Raw genomic sequence first — 17,692 nt, 5'->3', positions numbered from 1 at the left:
CCTGGAAGAGCTGAGGGTACAAGTAGATTCTTGTAGAGCACAAAAGTATAGGCAGAATTTTTAGTGACTTAGCCTATTTAGAATACAACCTGCATTTTTCCATTAGCCAAATTCTTGCTGACTTCCTCAGGGAGAGAGATAGGAGGAAAGGCTGTTTCCTTCCTGAAGGGTTGAATTTAACCACACCTGAGGTCTGGCACTGTCCTTGGCACTGCTGATGTATGTACAAAATCAAATACATATGTGCATGCATGTGAACACACATGCACACACACATGTACCCACATATACTACATATATACATATACCTACATACATTCTTGTATTAAAGAGCCACTGACAAAAATGCCAATTATTCTCTATCCCGTGGACCCTTTGAATAAGTCATAGACCCTATTAGATAGAGTAATTAGCTAGAGGCTTTGACAATCTTCTTAGTGGCAAGCGTACTAGGAATTTTAATGAAATGTAATTGCCACACATTGGCCAAGTCATTTTAGTGTTCGATATCGTGCCAATTTTTATGGGTGGGCAATAAAACCTTGAAATAGCTTCAGCTAAAATGGTCGTCTTCCTTGACAGTTTATAGAGGGCGGCGAAGAAAGAGAATTTTTAAAAGAATTGCTCTGAAACTCATGTCACATGCCATTTAAATGTTCAAAATAATGAGACGATTTTGTATTTCATAAGAGTTTCCAGAATCAGATGAAAGCATGATCTCAGATGAGGCACCTAATGCGACTTGGAGTCGGCCTCGAGAGCGAGCTCTTTCAAACAAGTGCCCTTGCAGAAACATAGATGTCACACTGTCTCGCTTTTATCTACAGCCTTGACCTTTATCAGTAAATCAGGTAATTGGCCAAATCCAATTACCTGAAGATGGTCTCCAGCTTCACTGACCACTCACTCCCCCTGCAAATTCCTCTCCTGCTTTGTGGGACAATGCCATCTCGTTTCTCCCCCTGCCGCTCGGATTTCACCGTTTAGAAAGCATTCACTCCCCGATGTTCCTGCAGACCTACTGCGCGCGGGGTGCTAGATGAAACTATCTACATAACTTAAGTTGTTATTACTTCATTTTAGCCTTTCCGACCACACTGGAACTTCAGATTAAGGACAAGGATCAAGTCTCTTACTCCCAAATTGTGCCCTGATGTTAGCTCACCATCGAATCACTGTTTAATAATTATGTCTTAGCGTTTTTGAGTGATTATATGTATGTGTACACACACACACACACACACACCTGTAGGTAAATAACACCTGATGCAGGAGAGGAGGATGGCTATGTTGGTACAAGGACCCTGTGTGCGGCTAGTTTAGTGGAACCAAACCTCATGAGATATATGTCAAATGCCTTTCAAACAATTCCTTTGAACACCATTGTCACCTCCATTATTATCACCATTTAGTAAATTCTTACTTGATGCGAGGAACTGGTCTAGAGCACTGTATGTAAATTTAATCATTTAATCTTCACAACAACCTAAAGCACTGCCAGCATTCATTTATTGGAATAGAAATATCACTTATTGTAGTAGTGAATAATACCATCTATATTCTGCCTGGGACTTGGGAATCGTATTTTATACCCGTATCAATGTAAAAAATCTGGACTTTCAAGCTAAGAAAGCCTGGATCTGAATGCCCAGCTTTATCACATTGCTGGTGGCCTTGAGCAAGACAGCCACACAGTCCAAGCTTCTATAGGGTCACAGGCATTACAGATAACGTACAGGAAGTCAGCCCGTGGTGGGCACTCAGCAGAGGAGCCGCTGTTATGATTATCATTATTATTACACACACACACAGTTTATTCCTCAAAGAGTTTGCCTAATGTCAACTTGATGAGAGGCAGCCATTCATAACGGAGATAAGTATTAGGCCAGGGATCTGAAGACCTCGATTTTAATTTTCTTTCTCTGGTAACTTTATGGCCTTGAGCAAACTGCAGAATCTCTTTGTTCTTCCAGATTCCACATCTGGTAAAATAATATTTGCTCCTCCTGGCCTCAAGGATATGCCATGAGGATAAATTGTTGAGTGTTTTCGGAGGTCTGAGGAAAAGATGCACTCTGTGAATCAGAGCCTGATTCAGTACTATCATAATTGACCTTTAAAAGTGGTTTTCTAATCCTTGGGCAAGTGTTTCCGAGGTGTTAACCCTACATAACATTGTAATTATGATTTCGTGAGGAGACTGTGGCTTTGAATCACGTAGATCTCAGTTGGAACTTATACTTGTCACCTTTCTAGCTGTGAGACTTGGATCCAGTTACTTTCCTGTCTGAGCTTCAGTCTCATCATATTTAAAATGGGCATAAATATCTGTTTTCTAGAACAGCTTTCAGGTGTCAAATGGTCCATGTCGCAAGCCGAGCACAGCATCAGATGACAGAAGGCTGGCTCCTGGCTGCTTCCCTTCCCGCGCGGCCGCTAGGCGACCACTACAGTTTCCGTGTTCTGAATTGTATGTTATTTCTCAACTTGCTTCAGAATGTTCTATATTCTTATTTATCCCTACTTATGCCCATTTTCTTGAGGGAGAAACAAAAAATCTGGCTACAAGTTTTTCGAGTTCCACTGCAATGAAAGCTGAATTTTCCACACACACACAGATAATTCCTCCATTATTATATGTCTTATTACGTGGATTTGGTCATAACGCAGGCCAAATCATATTCTTTAAAATAGGGGTCCCCCAACCCCCAGGCTGTGGACCAATACCGGTCTCTGGCCTGTTAGGAACCGGGCTGCACAGCAGGAGGTGAGCGGTGGGTGAGCAAGCGAAGCTCCATCTGCATTTGCGGCCGCTCCCCAGCGCTGGCATCACCGCCTTGGCCCCCCCTCGCATCATCAGGCATTAGATTCTCATGGGAGCACCGGTCCCCGGTACCAAAAAGGTTGGGGACAGCTGCTCTGAAATGCAGCAATCATACAGCTATTTCTGACAAGCCGATTATCCTTTAGGCCAGTACCCACTTCATGAGAAGCAGTTACCTGCATGTGGGTGCGCGTTTAGAAATTTTATCTCGATATTGGGGAAGGCAGAAAGACCATATAAACATCCTTGTTCAAACTGCTACTTAGCTCGAGCCATTTTCGATTTTCTCCTGCTTTTTTTTTTTTTTGAGATGGGGTGAGGTGGGACAGGGGAGAAAGAGTGGAAAGCAGGAAGAAGCTGATGAGGGAGAATACGTTTCCTCCTTTAGATTTTAACCCAGGTGATTACTTGTAAAAGTCGGGGTTGAAATGTTGAGAGAAGTACAGTTCTTGCAGCTCAGGGACAATGAAACCGGTGAACAGACCAAGGCCCATACTCCGCGCTGGCCGAGTGCTTGTTATAAGCCAGGTACTGTTCCAGATGCTTAATATGAGATGTTTAACTCATCTAATGTTTACAGCCACCCTCTGAGGCAGGTACCACTGTGCCCATTTTATAGGTAAAGAAACTGAGGCAGAGTTAGGTTAAGTAACTTGCCTGTGTCACATACCAAGTGTCATGCTAAGGCACCTTGGCCAGGACACCAGTAGGAAAGGAGAGAGGCTGGGGCGGAGTATGAGGCGTCGGGTGGGCCTCAGTGGAGGGGCCAGCCTGTGGGAAGGCAGAGGCAGCCACCTGCACGCAGACAGACAGTTCTATCTAAGTGACGGGAGGAGGGGCACCTTACCAGAGCATTTGTTAGGGAGCCGTGGGAGATAAGATACTGTCGCACAGATGAAACAGGGCGGGGCCACGCGATGTGGTTTGCGAGTGGCATCTGTCCTTACGTTTGTCTGTTTCTGACTTGTTGGCGACACCATTAAAGACGGTTTGACGTTGAACTCTGCGGTTTGCATTGTGAAAAACGCACAGACGCCTAAACATCTAAGTAGGTGCACGGCTGTTGCGTGCGGGCTGAGGGAGGAGGAGGCAAGCTTTAGAGGCCGAGCTGTCCACACTAGGCCCTGTGCAGGCAGGGGGTCGTGCCAGGGGATGGCAGCGGGGCTCAGTCCCTCTGCTGGTCCCCGCTGGAACCTGGGGAACCGGGGGAAAATGTCTGGGAGCCGCGCAGCTATTTTAACCAGAGCTCAGTGAGTTTCTGTCAATTTCTGGCAAACTAGCAATTCCAGCCAGATCTTGCTGGTAAATGTCTTTTTATTTCTGCTGTGCAGCTGGTCACAAAAGGTCTGAGGGATAATTTTTGGATGAGAACATAAATCCTGGAGCTAAACCAGTGTATACTCAATAAGCTACATTCTTATTTCCTTTGCTTGCTGCTGGGGTCCTTTTAGAATTTTAACTATCTTTGATTTTATATGGATACAGGAGTAGAAAGGCAAACTACGTTTGTGAAGATGCCAGAACTCAACAACTCCACAAAGGGACATGGCTTTTGCTCTACAGAAACAAAATGGTTTTTACTCTTAAATAACAGACTATATATAAAATACACTTCAAAACTGAATGTTCAGAGAATTTTTCTTTTATGCAACTCCTGCTTATGGAGTAAAGATCTATACCTAGAAGAAGAAGAAAAACTAAGGCTTACCCTGCGCGAATGCTTCTCAATTTTGGCTGCTCGTGGGAATCTGAGGAGCTTGAAACAAAACAAACCCAAACAAAACACAACACACAAAAGGCCAAACCACTGATGCCTGGGTCCCATCCCCAGAGGTTCTGAGTTAATTTAATTTGTCTGGGGTGAGGCTCCAACAGCAGCGTTTCCAAAGCTGCCTCGTGATTCTAATGTGCAGCCAGAATTGAGCATCATTGGTCTATGTTCTCTGCTGGACCAAAGTCTTCTCAGACAGAAGTCGAGATCTGCACATGAGAGTGTGTGTGTGTGTGTGTGTGTGTGTGTGTGTGTGTGTGTGTGTGTGTGTGGACATAAATGTACTTGCGGGTGTAATGCCAGCTGAGAGAGTGGTGGGAATTCACACTCAGCCTAGTATTACTGCAGGAACATGGAAGTAATACACACACACACATATGTCCATGCTGTCTTAATTAGTCCCTGCTGGTTGTCTGTTCACACAGCAAGAGAAGGGATGCCAAATGTCTGGGATTCCGGCCCATTTCCACTCCCTGTTGGTTTCACAGGAATGAAGACAACAGGTGAGAGGGCCTGGAACAGCACCGCCAGCCAGCATCCGCACACCGCTTCACGGGCCATCCAGCCTGTGCATAGATGATACCGCTTTGTCCTCACAAGGCTGAGATTCATTTTCTTCATTTTAGAGAGAGAACACCCGAAGACTCAGGAGCAATTAAGTGTCCTGTCCCAGAACACATAACTAAAATTACTGGATGCCAATATTCTAACCCAAACCTTGTGATTTCAACTCTTCTTAAAATGTACTCTACTTCCTGCATCCACCCTGGTCCTGCCCCGCATGCCTCAGGTGAGCAGGCATGGGGGTATGGAGGGAGGGAGCACGTGCTATCTCCCTGGGGATCAGGACTACAGGGAACAGGGCCAATTGTGTTGATTTTTCCTTTGCACCCCATGGAGGGTCAAATGAAGCAGAAGACTGCGTTGCCTTTGAGCACCCTGCGCTGGAGAAGCAAACACGGGCCTTGGGCCAGGTATGAAGTCATTGTCAAGAGAAGAGATTCCAGGCAACTTAGTTCCAGCCTTGGCTGTCGCCTTGACCCTGCACAGTACGATCCCATGATTCCAGACCTTTTTCTTCCTCTTTAAATGTCAGTGATATTATAACTAAAAAGTAGCCAGACAGAAAGAGCAAAAGGCCAAAATATATAAAGATTCTACAGAACACAACTTAGCTAGGTCAGGTTTGACCTAGAGATGCGCTAACCGCCTCAAAGAAGCTCCACGTTTTCTTGATGTTTCCAGACTCTTAAGAAAATCGCCATCGGGATGTAGTCTCATTTCCTGTCTTGCTACTTCAGGCACTTCTAAAAGAGATTGTTGCTCATGTTACATATTCATGCGCTGGAATCCGAATTCAAAACGCTCAACACAGAAATAAACCAGCAGAGGAAAATTCCAGGGAGCTCGATAGTAAAGCATTTCACAGAGGCAAAACAAGTTTAGGAAAATATGAAAAGGCCAAGTGAAGTTTTTGAGGTAGTTAGCATTCAGCACGCGAGCGAAGAGCTTGGGCCAAATACCATAATCGCGTTTATGCTCCATTTTCCCCTTAAGATAGATATTCAAATTTTGGCGCAAGCCACGCGGAGAGGTTTGCAAAACTATATGCTAAAAAAGAGGCAGTTTGCCTTATTCTCCAGCAGTAATAATGCTTGCCGCTTAGAGGGCTGAACTAGTAACAAGACCACGCATCTGCATGAGGCATATTTCACACCGAACATTTCCAGCTGCTAAACAGAAGTAAACGAGCCCACTGAGGCTCGAGCCCACTGAGGCTGGGGCACAAGTCCTGTTAACGATACGAAACAATCCTGAGGTCTTAGTCATAACGATACTTCGAGCCTCCATAAGAAGGATCGGAGGACTTCAAATTAAAATATAATGAATAAGTCTAAGCTTCTCCCCTGAACACTTGAAAATGAAGACTTCCCAGGGTGCCCTGAGGGCCTGGTGTCACCCCTTCCTTCACCGGCCTTCCCACCTCACCCTTGTCTATTTCGAAGGGATCCCTGTGCGCAAAAGGATGCGGAAATCCAGCGAGTAGGAGCATCAAGTTGTTTATGATGAACTTTTCTTCAGTAAGCTGGATTCCTTATAAAAAGAGTATAATGAATGAGGCCATTTGAATATTAACCGGGCTGCTCATTTCATGCATCTGATATGTTGAACTGGTGTTGGCTAATTGTGTGGTATCTAGAGGTCAGATAAGTTTTTTTTTTTTAAAAAAGACTCAGCAGATTTGATCTTCTCTTCACCTAGTTAATGTGACTTACCTAGGAAGGCAGCGAGGGGCCTGAGTTTTTGAAGCAGACAGCTCAGCTCTGCCACTCACCAGCTGCCCATTGAATGGAGATGACAACGCTTACCTCACTTGATGGATGTGAGGATTAAATTAAGCCGATGCATATAAAACCCCATACACAGTGCTTCACATAAGATAAACGCTTGATAAATATTATGTTTCTCTTTCCTCCGATTTTGGTCTAACTTGGAGTGACTGAGGCAGACGCTCAGTTCCTTTTATCATGACATAGCATTTCTTTTAGCGAGTTCAGATTTCCACGAGGAGTGCTTAAAATAGTTTGTGTTCACACGTTCTCACCTTCCTTAAACACAGGTCCATGTTAATTCATCACATGGTGTTTCTGTAGTTCTCACTGATAGCAGTTAATATTCTGGGTAGCCCTGAATTCTATTGTAATGTTTTTATGAATGAAGAAGGATCATTCCAATGAAATAGGTGATGTCAGAAATTCTGTGAATTGAGGCAGAAACAGTAAACAAACAGAATGTGGTTTCCCTTTTCATTTCTCCATCCTTGGTCATAGATTCTGTCCCCTTCTCTGAGTTAGGTGACATCTGACTTATTCCAGAGTAGGAAGACTCCATCATGGCTCTTGGGGGGTTCAATGCCCAGAGACTCAGGATCTACCCATGAACTTGGCTAAGCAGCCTCTCGATCCTTCTCGATGACCTCAAGGGTGGTGCCTCTCCTCAGATGGAACCGGTCTCTGATCTTTCTAACCGGGCTACCGTTTCATGTGACGGATATCTTGAACTGGTGTTGGCTAATAGGGTGGATATCTAGAACTCTCTCTGAGAGCACCATCCTCTTTAACTAGAAGAAGCCCAAGCAGTGAGGAGGGGGGCTAGTTTGGACCAGTGAGACAATTCTCAGTCAGGGGAGAGGTGTCATAGTGAACATTCCATGATCGCTATGGAAAACTTACTTATACATTATTTTATATGTTGAAAACCTTTTAAATGAGAAATGGAGATGCACGTGGGCAGTGGTGAAGCAAAGCGGAGCCACTCACCTGTCCAGGTTGTTCGCAGGCTGTCTGGTATCTGGACTGCTGGCATAGCTCTTTGACCCTCTCATATTTGGGCAAGTGATTTGACTGTTGGATATTCTTGCTGGAGTCTTCCTTCTTACGTAGAAATTTCCTTTGACAGAAAGAGAAAAGCTTCTTATGTGAGAAACGATCTGAGTTACCTTCCCTGAGACCTACCTGCCTGTTCTCTTTCTCTTCCCTGTCACATGACTTCCCATTCTTCAAACAGCAAGAAATAGATGTTAAGGCTCTAACCACAGGGGTTCAACATTTGATGAGTTCTTTGTGACAAGCCAGGTATTATAAAGATGAGAACTCAGGATAGGAAAAATCATTTTCCTGCCAAGCATTAATGTCAAAACTTTGGACATAAATGTTTAGCTTTATAGGCTCAAAATTCTTTTTGCTAAAAAGCAATTATAGAAATAATTTCTTTCAATGTGTGTATGGAGAAAACCAAAGACAATGAGCATTATAAATCAAAAGGGGAAACCCAGAAGTAACTACAGAGATATTTATAATCTCATATATTTGTGTATTTCAAACTAAGAAAGGCACATAAGGAAGAGAAGTAGAAAGATGTCAGGTAGGATTTGGAAAGGATGGTTAAGAAAGTCGATTGGTCAAATTTCAAGGCTGAGAAATGCAGCGTTGAAATCCATAGCCATATAAAGGCTTTGGTGTCTTTTAGAATTTATTCTTTGCCATTCTGATGCAACGATATTTAGCCTGCTGGCCAGCAAACAATGACCAGCAAATTGTTCATCTCGTTACTAGGCTTACAAAATCTGCATGCTTAGTAAACCAAAACAAGGGGGAAAAATAGCCAGCAGCGAGAGCTACCCACTAGGACCGGTTCCCAGAAGTGGCCCAGGGACCAGTAATTACCCTCTCTCCACGAGGAATGTATCCCGCCAAATTTTGGCCTTCTTGTTTGTGCGAAACCTGCAAGCAAAATAATAATATTTACAGTTGGCATCTGGACGTTTTTCCCAGCGGATCTGTGCTAACGGTTTATTTAAAGGAACACCTCTCACTTCCCACAGCCTTGTCTGCGTCTCCATCAACACGCTACACACAAACAACTGAGAAATTCTCGGCTCGGGGGGACCCATGCCGGCCTCCACCTCTTTCAGTTGCTGGCTGGCTCTGGGTGCCAATGTGCCTGGGATGGGCAGAGGGAAAGAAAATGGACATACCTGTTACCTGGCTTTTCCAGGTCCAGAAGTTTGAGGACAGACTTGCCGTCCACATCGGGAGGTGGGTCGAGCCCAGCGATGTCCAGGATCGTAGGTGCCAGGTCGATATTTAGAACGATCTGCGGGACTCTGCAAAGGGACAGATGGTTAGGTCCCAGACCCGGCGCCAGTGGAGAGTAGCACTAAGGACAGTTTTCTCCACAGCACGACTCACTGGCTTTCAGTGCCCCTCCCCCGTCTCCTGGTCACCTACGGAGAGTAGGCTACATTTGGCAGGGTGGTTGACTGGTCAGCAGTGATGGCACAGAGCAAAGTTAACTGTCTGTCACAGTCGGGGTTGGAGTGATGTCCAGGCCCCTGAGCTCTGGCCAGACTGTCAGACAAACTGTGACACACGGTTTTTCTAGGGTGTATACTCTCTTCCAAAACCCAATGGCCTGTAACTCCTCTGTTGAACTAAGGCTTTAAATCAATCTTCGAGGAAGGACGCGGGTTTTATAGTTGGTCTTTCCAACACAAAGCCTTCTGACTCTAGTTCCGACTATCCCTAAGGTGTTTGCAACGCTCTGAAGAGACATAATAACGCTCTCCACAGAAGCCCTCCCTCCTGTCACCACCTTCTCCCCGGGAGGCACAGAGACGAGACTCCGATGTCCAGATTCTGGGCCAGATGCTGCTGCTTCAGGACTGGGGGCGCCGACAGAGGTACACACGCTACCCACTGAGCTTCCTCACCGTTAACTCTGGGGTCCAGGCTACATTTTCTTTAAGGACCAGCTTTTGAATTCTACTCGCATTCTTTACTTTCACTCTTTCCGTAAGTGTTTCATGTACGCGATCTCATCTCATACGAAATGCTCTGTCGCGGCTGGCAGGGCGTACGAAACCCACTTACGATGAGAAAACAGAGATGCAAAGGGACGCAGTGGCTTGCCCAAGGTGACAGAAATAGAACTCCAGTCCTTCAGGCCTCTTTTAAAAGAAAATCATGCTTTCTAAAAATTTAATTAAAAAAATTCTTTAGTCATAATTAAAACAAAAAACGAAGCAGAAGGCACTCAAGATGAGATCCCTACAGATCACATTCTGCGTCGTACACGGCCCGTGTAACATGGAGTCTGGCCAGTTTGAGAGAACGAATCATTGACACAGTTGTTTTCCCTTTCTCTTTAAATAGTATACTTTAGTTAATGTAACATGTGGTGGGGGGCGGGGCGGGGTATAGGCTTTCATCTTCTAAATTACCAAACTACATACCCTGCATTTTTTGCTCTGTCCCCTTCTCTGAGTTAGGTGACATCTGACTTATTCCAGAGTAGGAAGACTCCATCATGGCTCTTGGGGGGTTCAATGCCCAGAGACTCAGCATCTACCCATGAACTTGGCTAAGCAGCCTCTCGATCCTTCTCGATGACCTCAAGGGTGGTGCCTCTCCTCAGATGGAACCGGTCTCTGATCTTTCTAACCGGGCTACCATTTCACGTGACGGATATCTTGAACTGGTGTTGGCTAATAGGGTGGATATCTAGAACTCTCTCTGAGAGCACCATCCTCTTTAACTAGAAGAAGCCCAAGCAGTGAGGAGGGGGGCTAGTTTGGACCAGTGAGACAATTCTCAGTCAGGGGAGAGGTGTCATAGTGAACATTCCATGATCGCTATGGAAAACTTACTTATACATTATTTTATATGTTGAAAACCTTTTAAATGAGAAATGGAGATGCACGTGGGCAGTGGTGAAGCAAAGCGGAGCCACTCACCTGTCCAGGTTGTTCGCAGGCTGTCTGGTACCTGGACTGCTGGCATAGCTCTTTGACCCTCTCATATTTGGGCAAGTGATTTGACTGTTGGATATTCTTGCTGGAGTCTTCCTTCTTACGTAGAAATTTCCTTTGACAGAAAGAGAAAAGCTTCTTATGTGAGAAACGATCTGAGTTACCTTCCCTGAGACCTACCTGCCTGTTCTCTTTCTCTTCCCTGTCACATGACTTCCCATTCTTCAAACAGCAAGAAATAGATGTTAAGGCTCTAACCACAGGGGTTCAACATTTGATGAGTTCTTTGTGACAAGCCAGGTATTATAAAGATGAGAACTCAGGATAGGAAAAATCATTTTCCTGCCAAGCATTAATGTCAAAACTTTGGACATAAATGTTTAGCTTTATAGGCTCAAAATTCTTTTTGCTAAAAAGCAATTATAGAAATAATTTCTTTCAATGTGTGTATGGAGAAAACCAAAGACAATGAGCATTATAAATCAAAAGGGGAAACCCAGAAGTAACTACAGAGATATTTATAATCTCATATATTTGTGTATTTCAAACTAAGAAAGGCACATAAGGAAGAGAAGTAGAAAGATGTCAGGTAGGATTTGGAAAGGATGGTTAAGAAAGTCGATTGGTCAAATTTCAAGGCTGAGAAATGCAGCGTTGAAATCCATAGCCATATAAAGGCTTTGGTGTCTTTTAGAATTTATTCTTTGCCATTCTGATGCAACGATATTTAGCCTGCTGGCCAGCAAACAATGACCAGCAAATTGTTCATCTCGTTACTAGGCTTACAAAATCTGCATGCTTAGTAAACCAAAACAAGGGGGAAAAATAGCCAGCAGCGAGAGCTACCCACTAGGACCGGTTCCCAGAAGTGGCCCAGGGACCAGTAATTACCCTCTCTCCACGAGGAATGTATCCCGCCAAATTTTGGCCTTCTTGTTTGTGCGAAACCTGCAAGCAAAATAATAATATTTACAGTTGGCATCTGGACGTTTTTCCCAGCGGATCTGTGCTAACGGTTTATTTAAAGGAACACCTCTCACTTCCCACAGCCTTGTCTGCGTCTCCATCAACACGCTACACACAAACAACTGAGAAATTCTCGGCTCGGGGGGACCCATGCCGGCCTCCACCTCTTTCAGTTGCTGGCTGGCTCTGGGTGCCAATGTGCCTGGGATGGGCAGAGGGAAAGAAAATGGACATACCTGTTACCTGGCTTTTCCAGGTCCAGAAGTTTGAGGACAGACTTGCCGTCCACATCGGGAGGTGGGTCGAGCCCAGCGATGTCCAGGATCGTAGGTGCCAGGTCGATATTTAGAACGATCTGCGGGACTCTGCAAAGGGACAGATGGTTAGGTCCCAGACCCGGCGCCAGTGGAGAGTAGCACTAAGGACAGTTTTCTCCACAGCACGACTCACTGGCTTTCAGTGCCCCTCCCCCGTCTCCTGGTCACCTACGGAGAGTAGGCTACATTTGGCAGGGTGGTTGACTGGTCAGCAGTGATGGCACAGAGCAAAGTTAACTGTCTGTCACAGTCGGGGTTGGAGTGATGTCCAGGCCCCTGAGCTCTGGCCAGACTGTCAGACAAACTGTGACACACGGTTTTTCTAGGGTGTATACTCTCTTCCAAAACCCAATGGCCTGTAACTCCTCTGTTGAACTAAGGCTTTAAATCAATCTTCGAGGAAGGACGCGGGTTTTATAGTTGGTCTTTCCAACACAAAGCCTTCTGACTCTAGTTCCGACTATCCCTAAGGTGTTTGCAACGCTCTGAAGAGACATAATAACGCTCTCCACAGAAGCCCTCCCTCCTGTCACCGCCTTCTCCCCGGGAGGCACAGAGACGAGACTCCGATGTCCAGGTTCTGGGCCAGATGCTGCTGCTTCAGGACTGGGGGCGCCGAGAGAGGTACACACGCTACCCCCTGAGCTTCCTCACCGTTAACTCTGGGGTCCAGGCTACATTTTCTTTAAGGACCAGCTTTTGAATTCTACTCGCATTCTTTACTTTCACTCTTTCCGTAAGTGTTTCATGTACGCGATCTCATCTCATACGAAATGCTCTGTCGCGGCTGGCAGGGCGTACGAAACCCACTTACGATGAGAAAACAGAGATGCAAAGGGACGCAGTGGCTTGCCCAAGGTGACAGAAATAGAACTCCAGTCCTTCAGGCCTCTTTTAAAAGAAAATCATGCTTTCTAAAAATTTAATTAAAAAAATTCTTTAGTCATAATTAAAACAAAAAACGAAGCAGAAGGCACTCAAGATGAGATCTCTACAGATCACATTCTGCGTCGTACACGGCCCGTGTAACATGGAGTCTGGCCAGTTTGAGAGAACGAATCATTGATACAGTTGTTTTTCCTTTCTCTTTAAATAGTATACTTTAGTTAATGTAACATGTGGTGGGGGGCGGGGCGGGGTATAGGCTTTCATCTTCTAAATTACCAACCTACATACCCTGCTTTTTTTGTTCTGGATGAAAAGCAACCAGACACTGAGCTCCGTAATCAAATTATGTCCGACGTACATGAGCTACGACAGCTGAACGCTGCCAACGAAGAGATACGTACACTGAGCCTGGTTCTACGCTCGGGCCACGAATAAAGAAAGGCACGCGGATGTCAAAATCATATGGCATGGATTTGCCCTTGACCAGTCCGAACTGCCCGATGTGGTAACCGTGGTCGGCGGTGTAGATGATGTAGGTGTTTTCCAGCTCCCCCGTTTCCACCAGCATGTTATACAGCTGAAAGACAGCATGGGGACAAGTCAGAGTGACTGTGATGGCCGAGATGACGACAGTGCGACTTCTCCCAAATCTTTTTTCCATTATTTTTATTTATTTTATTTTTATTTTATTTTTTTTTTAGCCGAGGCAACCCTTGGTTGACCTCACAGATTGCAAGGACCTTGTCAGTTTACAATCCCTTATTTTTTAAAAATTTTTTATGCCTGCAGCACCTGGCCTTCCTAGAGGGTCTCCCATCCAAGTACTAACCAGGCCCCACCCTGCTTAGCTTCTGAAATCAGACGGGATCGGGCTCATTCAGGGTGGCATAGCCGTAGACTCCATTATTTTTAAAAGGCAAGAGTTGCTTAAATAAGACCGACAAATACAAATATTATCCACATTTTCTCATAGCTGACAATCCTGGAAGGGACAAGTCCAATAATATAGTTTGAAAAGTAACATTTTGAATCTGGCACTTGCTACCTATTTGGGGAAAAAAAAAAAAAGAAACCCACAAACAACCTGTACCACCAAACTTGTAGATTTTACTTTGAAAAATCCACAGTTAAAGCAAATTTTAATAGCATTGCTCTTCTAGCTAGTTTTCAAGGGTTAAAAACAGGCTACTTCTGAGCTAGATCTAGCCGTTAGGCAGGTCTTGCTTGGCTTATGTTACATTTTAAAATTCATAAAATTTCAAATAAAATTTTTGTATTTCTGGATTATTTAAAAATTCAGAAGATCTGATGATGCTGGATCCATTTTTTTTTTTTTTTACTTTAAGCATTTAATTTTATTATTAGTTTCAAGCATTCAGTACATTGGTTAGACATTTATATAGTTTATGACACCGATTACCCACATTTGCATGTGGCAAAAACTAGCTGGCACTAGTAGTGGCTCCTGCTTTGGATGGGGCGCTTAATTTCAAGTTCACCACAAACCCCACCGTTTCCTATGGCCCTAAACTGGACCTGCTTTAGTTCCTCGCATTATTTGCTTAATTGCTGAAGGTGTTTGTAGGTGTCGGCCTTGACTTACGATGTTTTGATTTTTATCTCCTCTCTGCCCCTGGCTCCATAAGAACGGAGTCTGGAGAGGTGATAAGGCGAGACATGAGATAAAGGAAGGCTGATGAATTCACTAAACGCGTGCGCTCTCTCTCTCTCTCTCTCAATAAAACAAAATGAACAAAAAACAACAGCAATCACAACCAAACAGGATGAGCAAGATGGGTCTACGTAGGGGAAGCGGGACCGAAACCAGCCGTGGAGGCAAGTTCATGGGCTTACCCTTTCCACAGAGTCATCCACTGACATCAAAGTCTGAAGCCTTTTGCGATGCAGAACGTTTGTGAATTCCATGTGGATGGGCAGCATGGGGCCTGTGTACTGCATGATCCAGTGTTTGTCCATATTCGGTGCATAGTTATAACTAGGAGTTCTGAAAATAGCCAGAAAGGAGTTTTTATTATATATATTTTTGGTCATTTAGAGAAATATCTCAGGTTAAAGATTGTGAAATAATCATTTAAGAAAGAGAATTTAAACCCTGGTAAAATACTTTTCTCTCCCATATTTCTTCTTTCTATAAGAAAATCTGAAGTCTTCACCACCCCTAACAGCACACATCCTCTGAAGGTCTACGGATTCAAACTCATAAAATCAAGACCGGCAGCTAAAAATCTAATTAGCGCAAGTTCGTTTGGGTTCATTGAACAAAATGTGTAAAAACACATCAAGATGGTCATGGTAATGTCACAAGTCTACAGATAAAACAACAATGTAGAAGGGAGTATTCTCATGGTGGTGTTAACTCATAAAATTTTATTGCTAATTAGGCTATTAAATATAGTCACAAATAAGTTATGTGGAATGATGATGAATCATAATTTCAACACATTTTTTTTTTCCTCTTGAATTTACTAGGGCATTTTATTGATTACTTATGTGTCTAGTCTCCATGAGTTTTTCTCATTCCTAAACTAGTATATAGATAACACCAGTTTAATTGGGTTTGCTGGAATTATAACCAAGTCTCCTTCTGCAGTACCCATGCTTACTGCTAAAGCTATTCATTTCATAGCCAAATCAAGTAGAGGTGGAGGGCATGATTTTTGTTAGCCATGGGGAGTGGGTCCTATTAGGACAGATGAGTTCAAGCCTATATTTAATCTATTGCAGAAATCCAAGTGGTGTCTCAGTTCTTCTAGGAAATAGGTTTATTATCCCCATCTTACAGCTGTGAAAACTGAGGCTTAGCAAAATTAAACATTTCCCTCATATTAACAAATTTAGCAGGTGGGAGAACCAAGACTTGATTCCAAAGCACATCTGTTTTAACAAAATGAAAGAAAAGCGAAGTGAAGGAGGCTTCCTACCTCTGAAATTGCTTTTCATATGAATCTCAACCTTATAAACAGCCAATCTCGCCAACAATCAACAGTCTAATGTGGATTAGGAAATTTGATTATTGGTCTCTGTTCTGGAGAGGGTCCTACCAGGGAAAGATCATGCATAATGTTGACTGAAGGTGACCCTGTGGCATTTTTTTATATTATAAAACTACAGAAGCCATCAGTCACTGCAAGCCAGGTGAGTTCAGGAGCCTTGACCATTCGTGCCGCTGGTCCGCTGTGGAGTGAATTTCCCGTGGGATTAGCACGGAGTTTCTGAGACACAGGATTGTGCCCTGGGGCATTTCTGTGCACTGAGCTACATAAATGCCACCTGTTATTGTACATTTTCTTCTGCCTGTGGATTTTCAGAACCTCTCTTTTGATAGTCGAAAATGCCATTTTGGTACCGCTGGCCTTTTGGCATAAAAAGTTAGTCTGCTGGTCTGTGGATGCTGGTTAACTAGCAGAACCACAACAGCACAAAAGCCAATATAACAGTGGGCACAGAAGACTCATAAAAGTGGACCAGGTGTGCTCAGAGTGTAAGTCAACTACCTTTTAAAGAGACAGATTTATAGGGTGGGAGAAACAGGCACGGCTCAATTTGCTCACCTGTAAATGGTGAGCAAAAAATAATAGCACCTGTCTTAAAAAGCTGTTTTGAGGATCAACTTTATCTATTTATTGTCTCTCTATCTATGTATTTATATCTTCTTTATCATCCACCTCTATCTACCATCTATCTATCATCTATCTATCATCTATCTATCTATCTATCTATCTATCTATCTATCTATCTATCTATCTATCTATCCAGCCATCCATCCATCCAGCCAGCCATCCAGCCATCCATCTATCATCTCTACCACTTAAAACTGCCTAGAACAGAGGAAGCACATGAGTTTCCTCCATGAGCCAATAAACAAGCACATACTATATAAGTATCTGGGTTGAAAAAAAAAATCCCGTAGCATTAAAAAACAAACCAGCTCTTCAGGTATCACCTGCCATTCTTTTTAAGAGAAACTTTCAATATTAACTTTTTTCTGTTTACCAAGTAAATGACTCATAAACTCAACAGTCCCACTTTTGGACTGAAAGGGTTCCTCGTATGTCAGAGTAAACCATGGGCCATATCAGAGTCTTGCATCTCGGGAGTGTGCAGCAGGAAAGGACTTAAGCCCAGGTTTCTCCTTCCTCACTATTCTTCATGTTGCATGTCAAGTTACAAACAGGATTAGATTAAGAGGCTGAGGAGGAGGGAGGGGGCTTCTAAATCCTATTGGGAAGGGATTTTCGCCCTTTGGGGGTAGTTTGAGGTCACAGAAATATAGTGATTTGGTCACGAAAGGTCCCTAACCATTTGCTCATACGTGCCCTGAAAAAGAATATGGCTATAAAAGATTACTACAGGGTTTCTTTATAATACCTAAACATCCTCCCCGTACAGCCTTTGATGTTGGTTCGCCTTAATTTTAAAATAAATCTAGTTGACTTTTTTTAAAACCGCAAAACCTCAACACAAATAAAAATTACAATAGAGAACTGAAACGCAGTCTCACAAAGGGCAAATTATGTCTTCCACCTAGACGTGCCTGGCATGGCTCCACTGCGCTCGGAGTCACGGCGAAGGTGGCAGCAAATTACAAGCCTCAA

The 17,692-nt window shown here is 43.9% G+C and overlaps 1 protein-coding gene and 1 pseudogene across 1 annotated transcript in view; both read right to left on the bottom strand.

Annotated features, from left to right (window-relative positions):
- The window catches only part of SULF1 (sulfatase 1), a 175,987-nt gene that overhangs the window by 45,021 nt on the left and 113,274 nt on the right, over positions 1 to 17,692 (bottom strand). The window contains exons 8-12 of the mRNA XM_023533291.1: positions 14,931 to 15,081; positions 13,478 to 13,653; positions 12,108 to 12,236; positions 11,797 to 11,853; positions 10,891 to 11,020 (exon numbers count right to left, since the gene is read on the bottom strand). Of these exons, the coding sequence (XP_023389059.1) occupies positions 10,891 to 11,020; positions 11,797 to 11,853; positions 12,108 to 12,236; positions 13,478 to 13,653; positions 14,931 to 15,081 (643 nt within the window). The remainder of the gene's footprint in view (positions 1 to 10,890; positions 11,021 to 11,796; positions 11,854 to 12,107; positions 12,237 to 13,477; positions 13,654 to 14,930; positions 15,082 to 17,692) is intronic.
- Positions 13,857 to 13,975, bottom strand: LOC111742701 (annotated as a pseudogene).

This window comes from Pteropus vampyrus, unplaced genomic scaffold, assembly GCF_000151845.1.
Source record: "Pteropus vampyrus isolate Shadow unplaced genomic scaffold, Pvam_2.0 Scaffold99, whole genome shotgun sequence".
NCBI classification, from domain to species: domain Eukaryota; kingdom Metazoa; phylum Chordata; class Mammalia; order Chiroptera; family Pteropodidae; genus Pteropus; species Pteropus vampyrus.
Note: the sequence above shows the minus strand (reverse complement) of the source record. Positions and strands in the feature narration are given on the sequence as shown.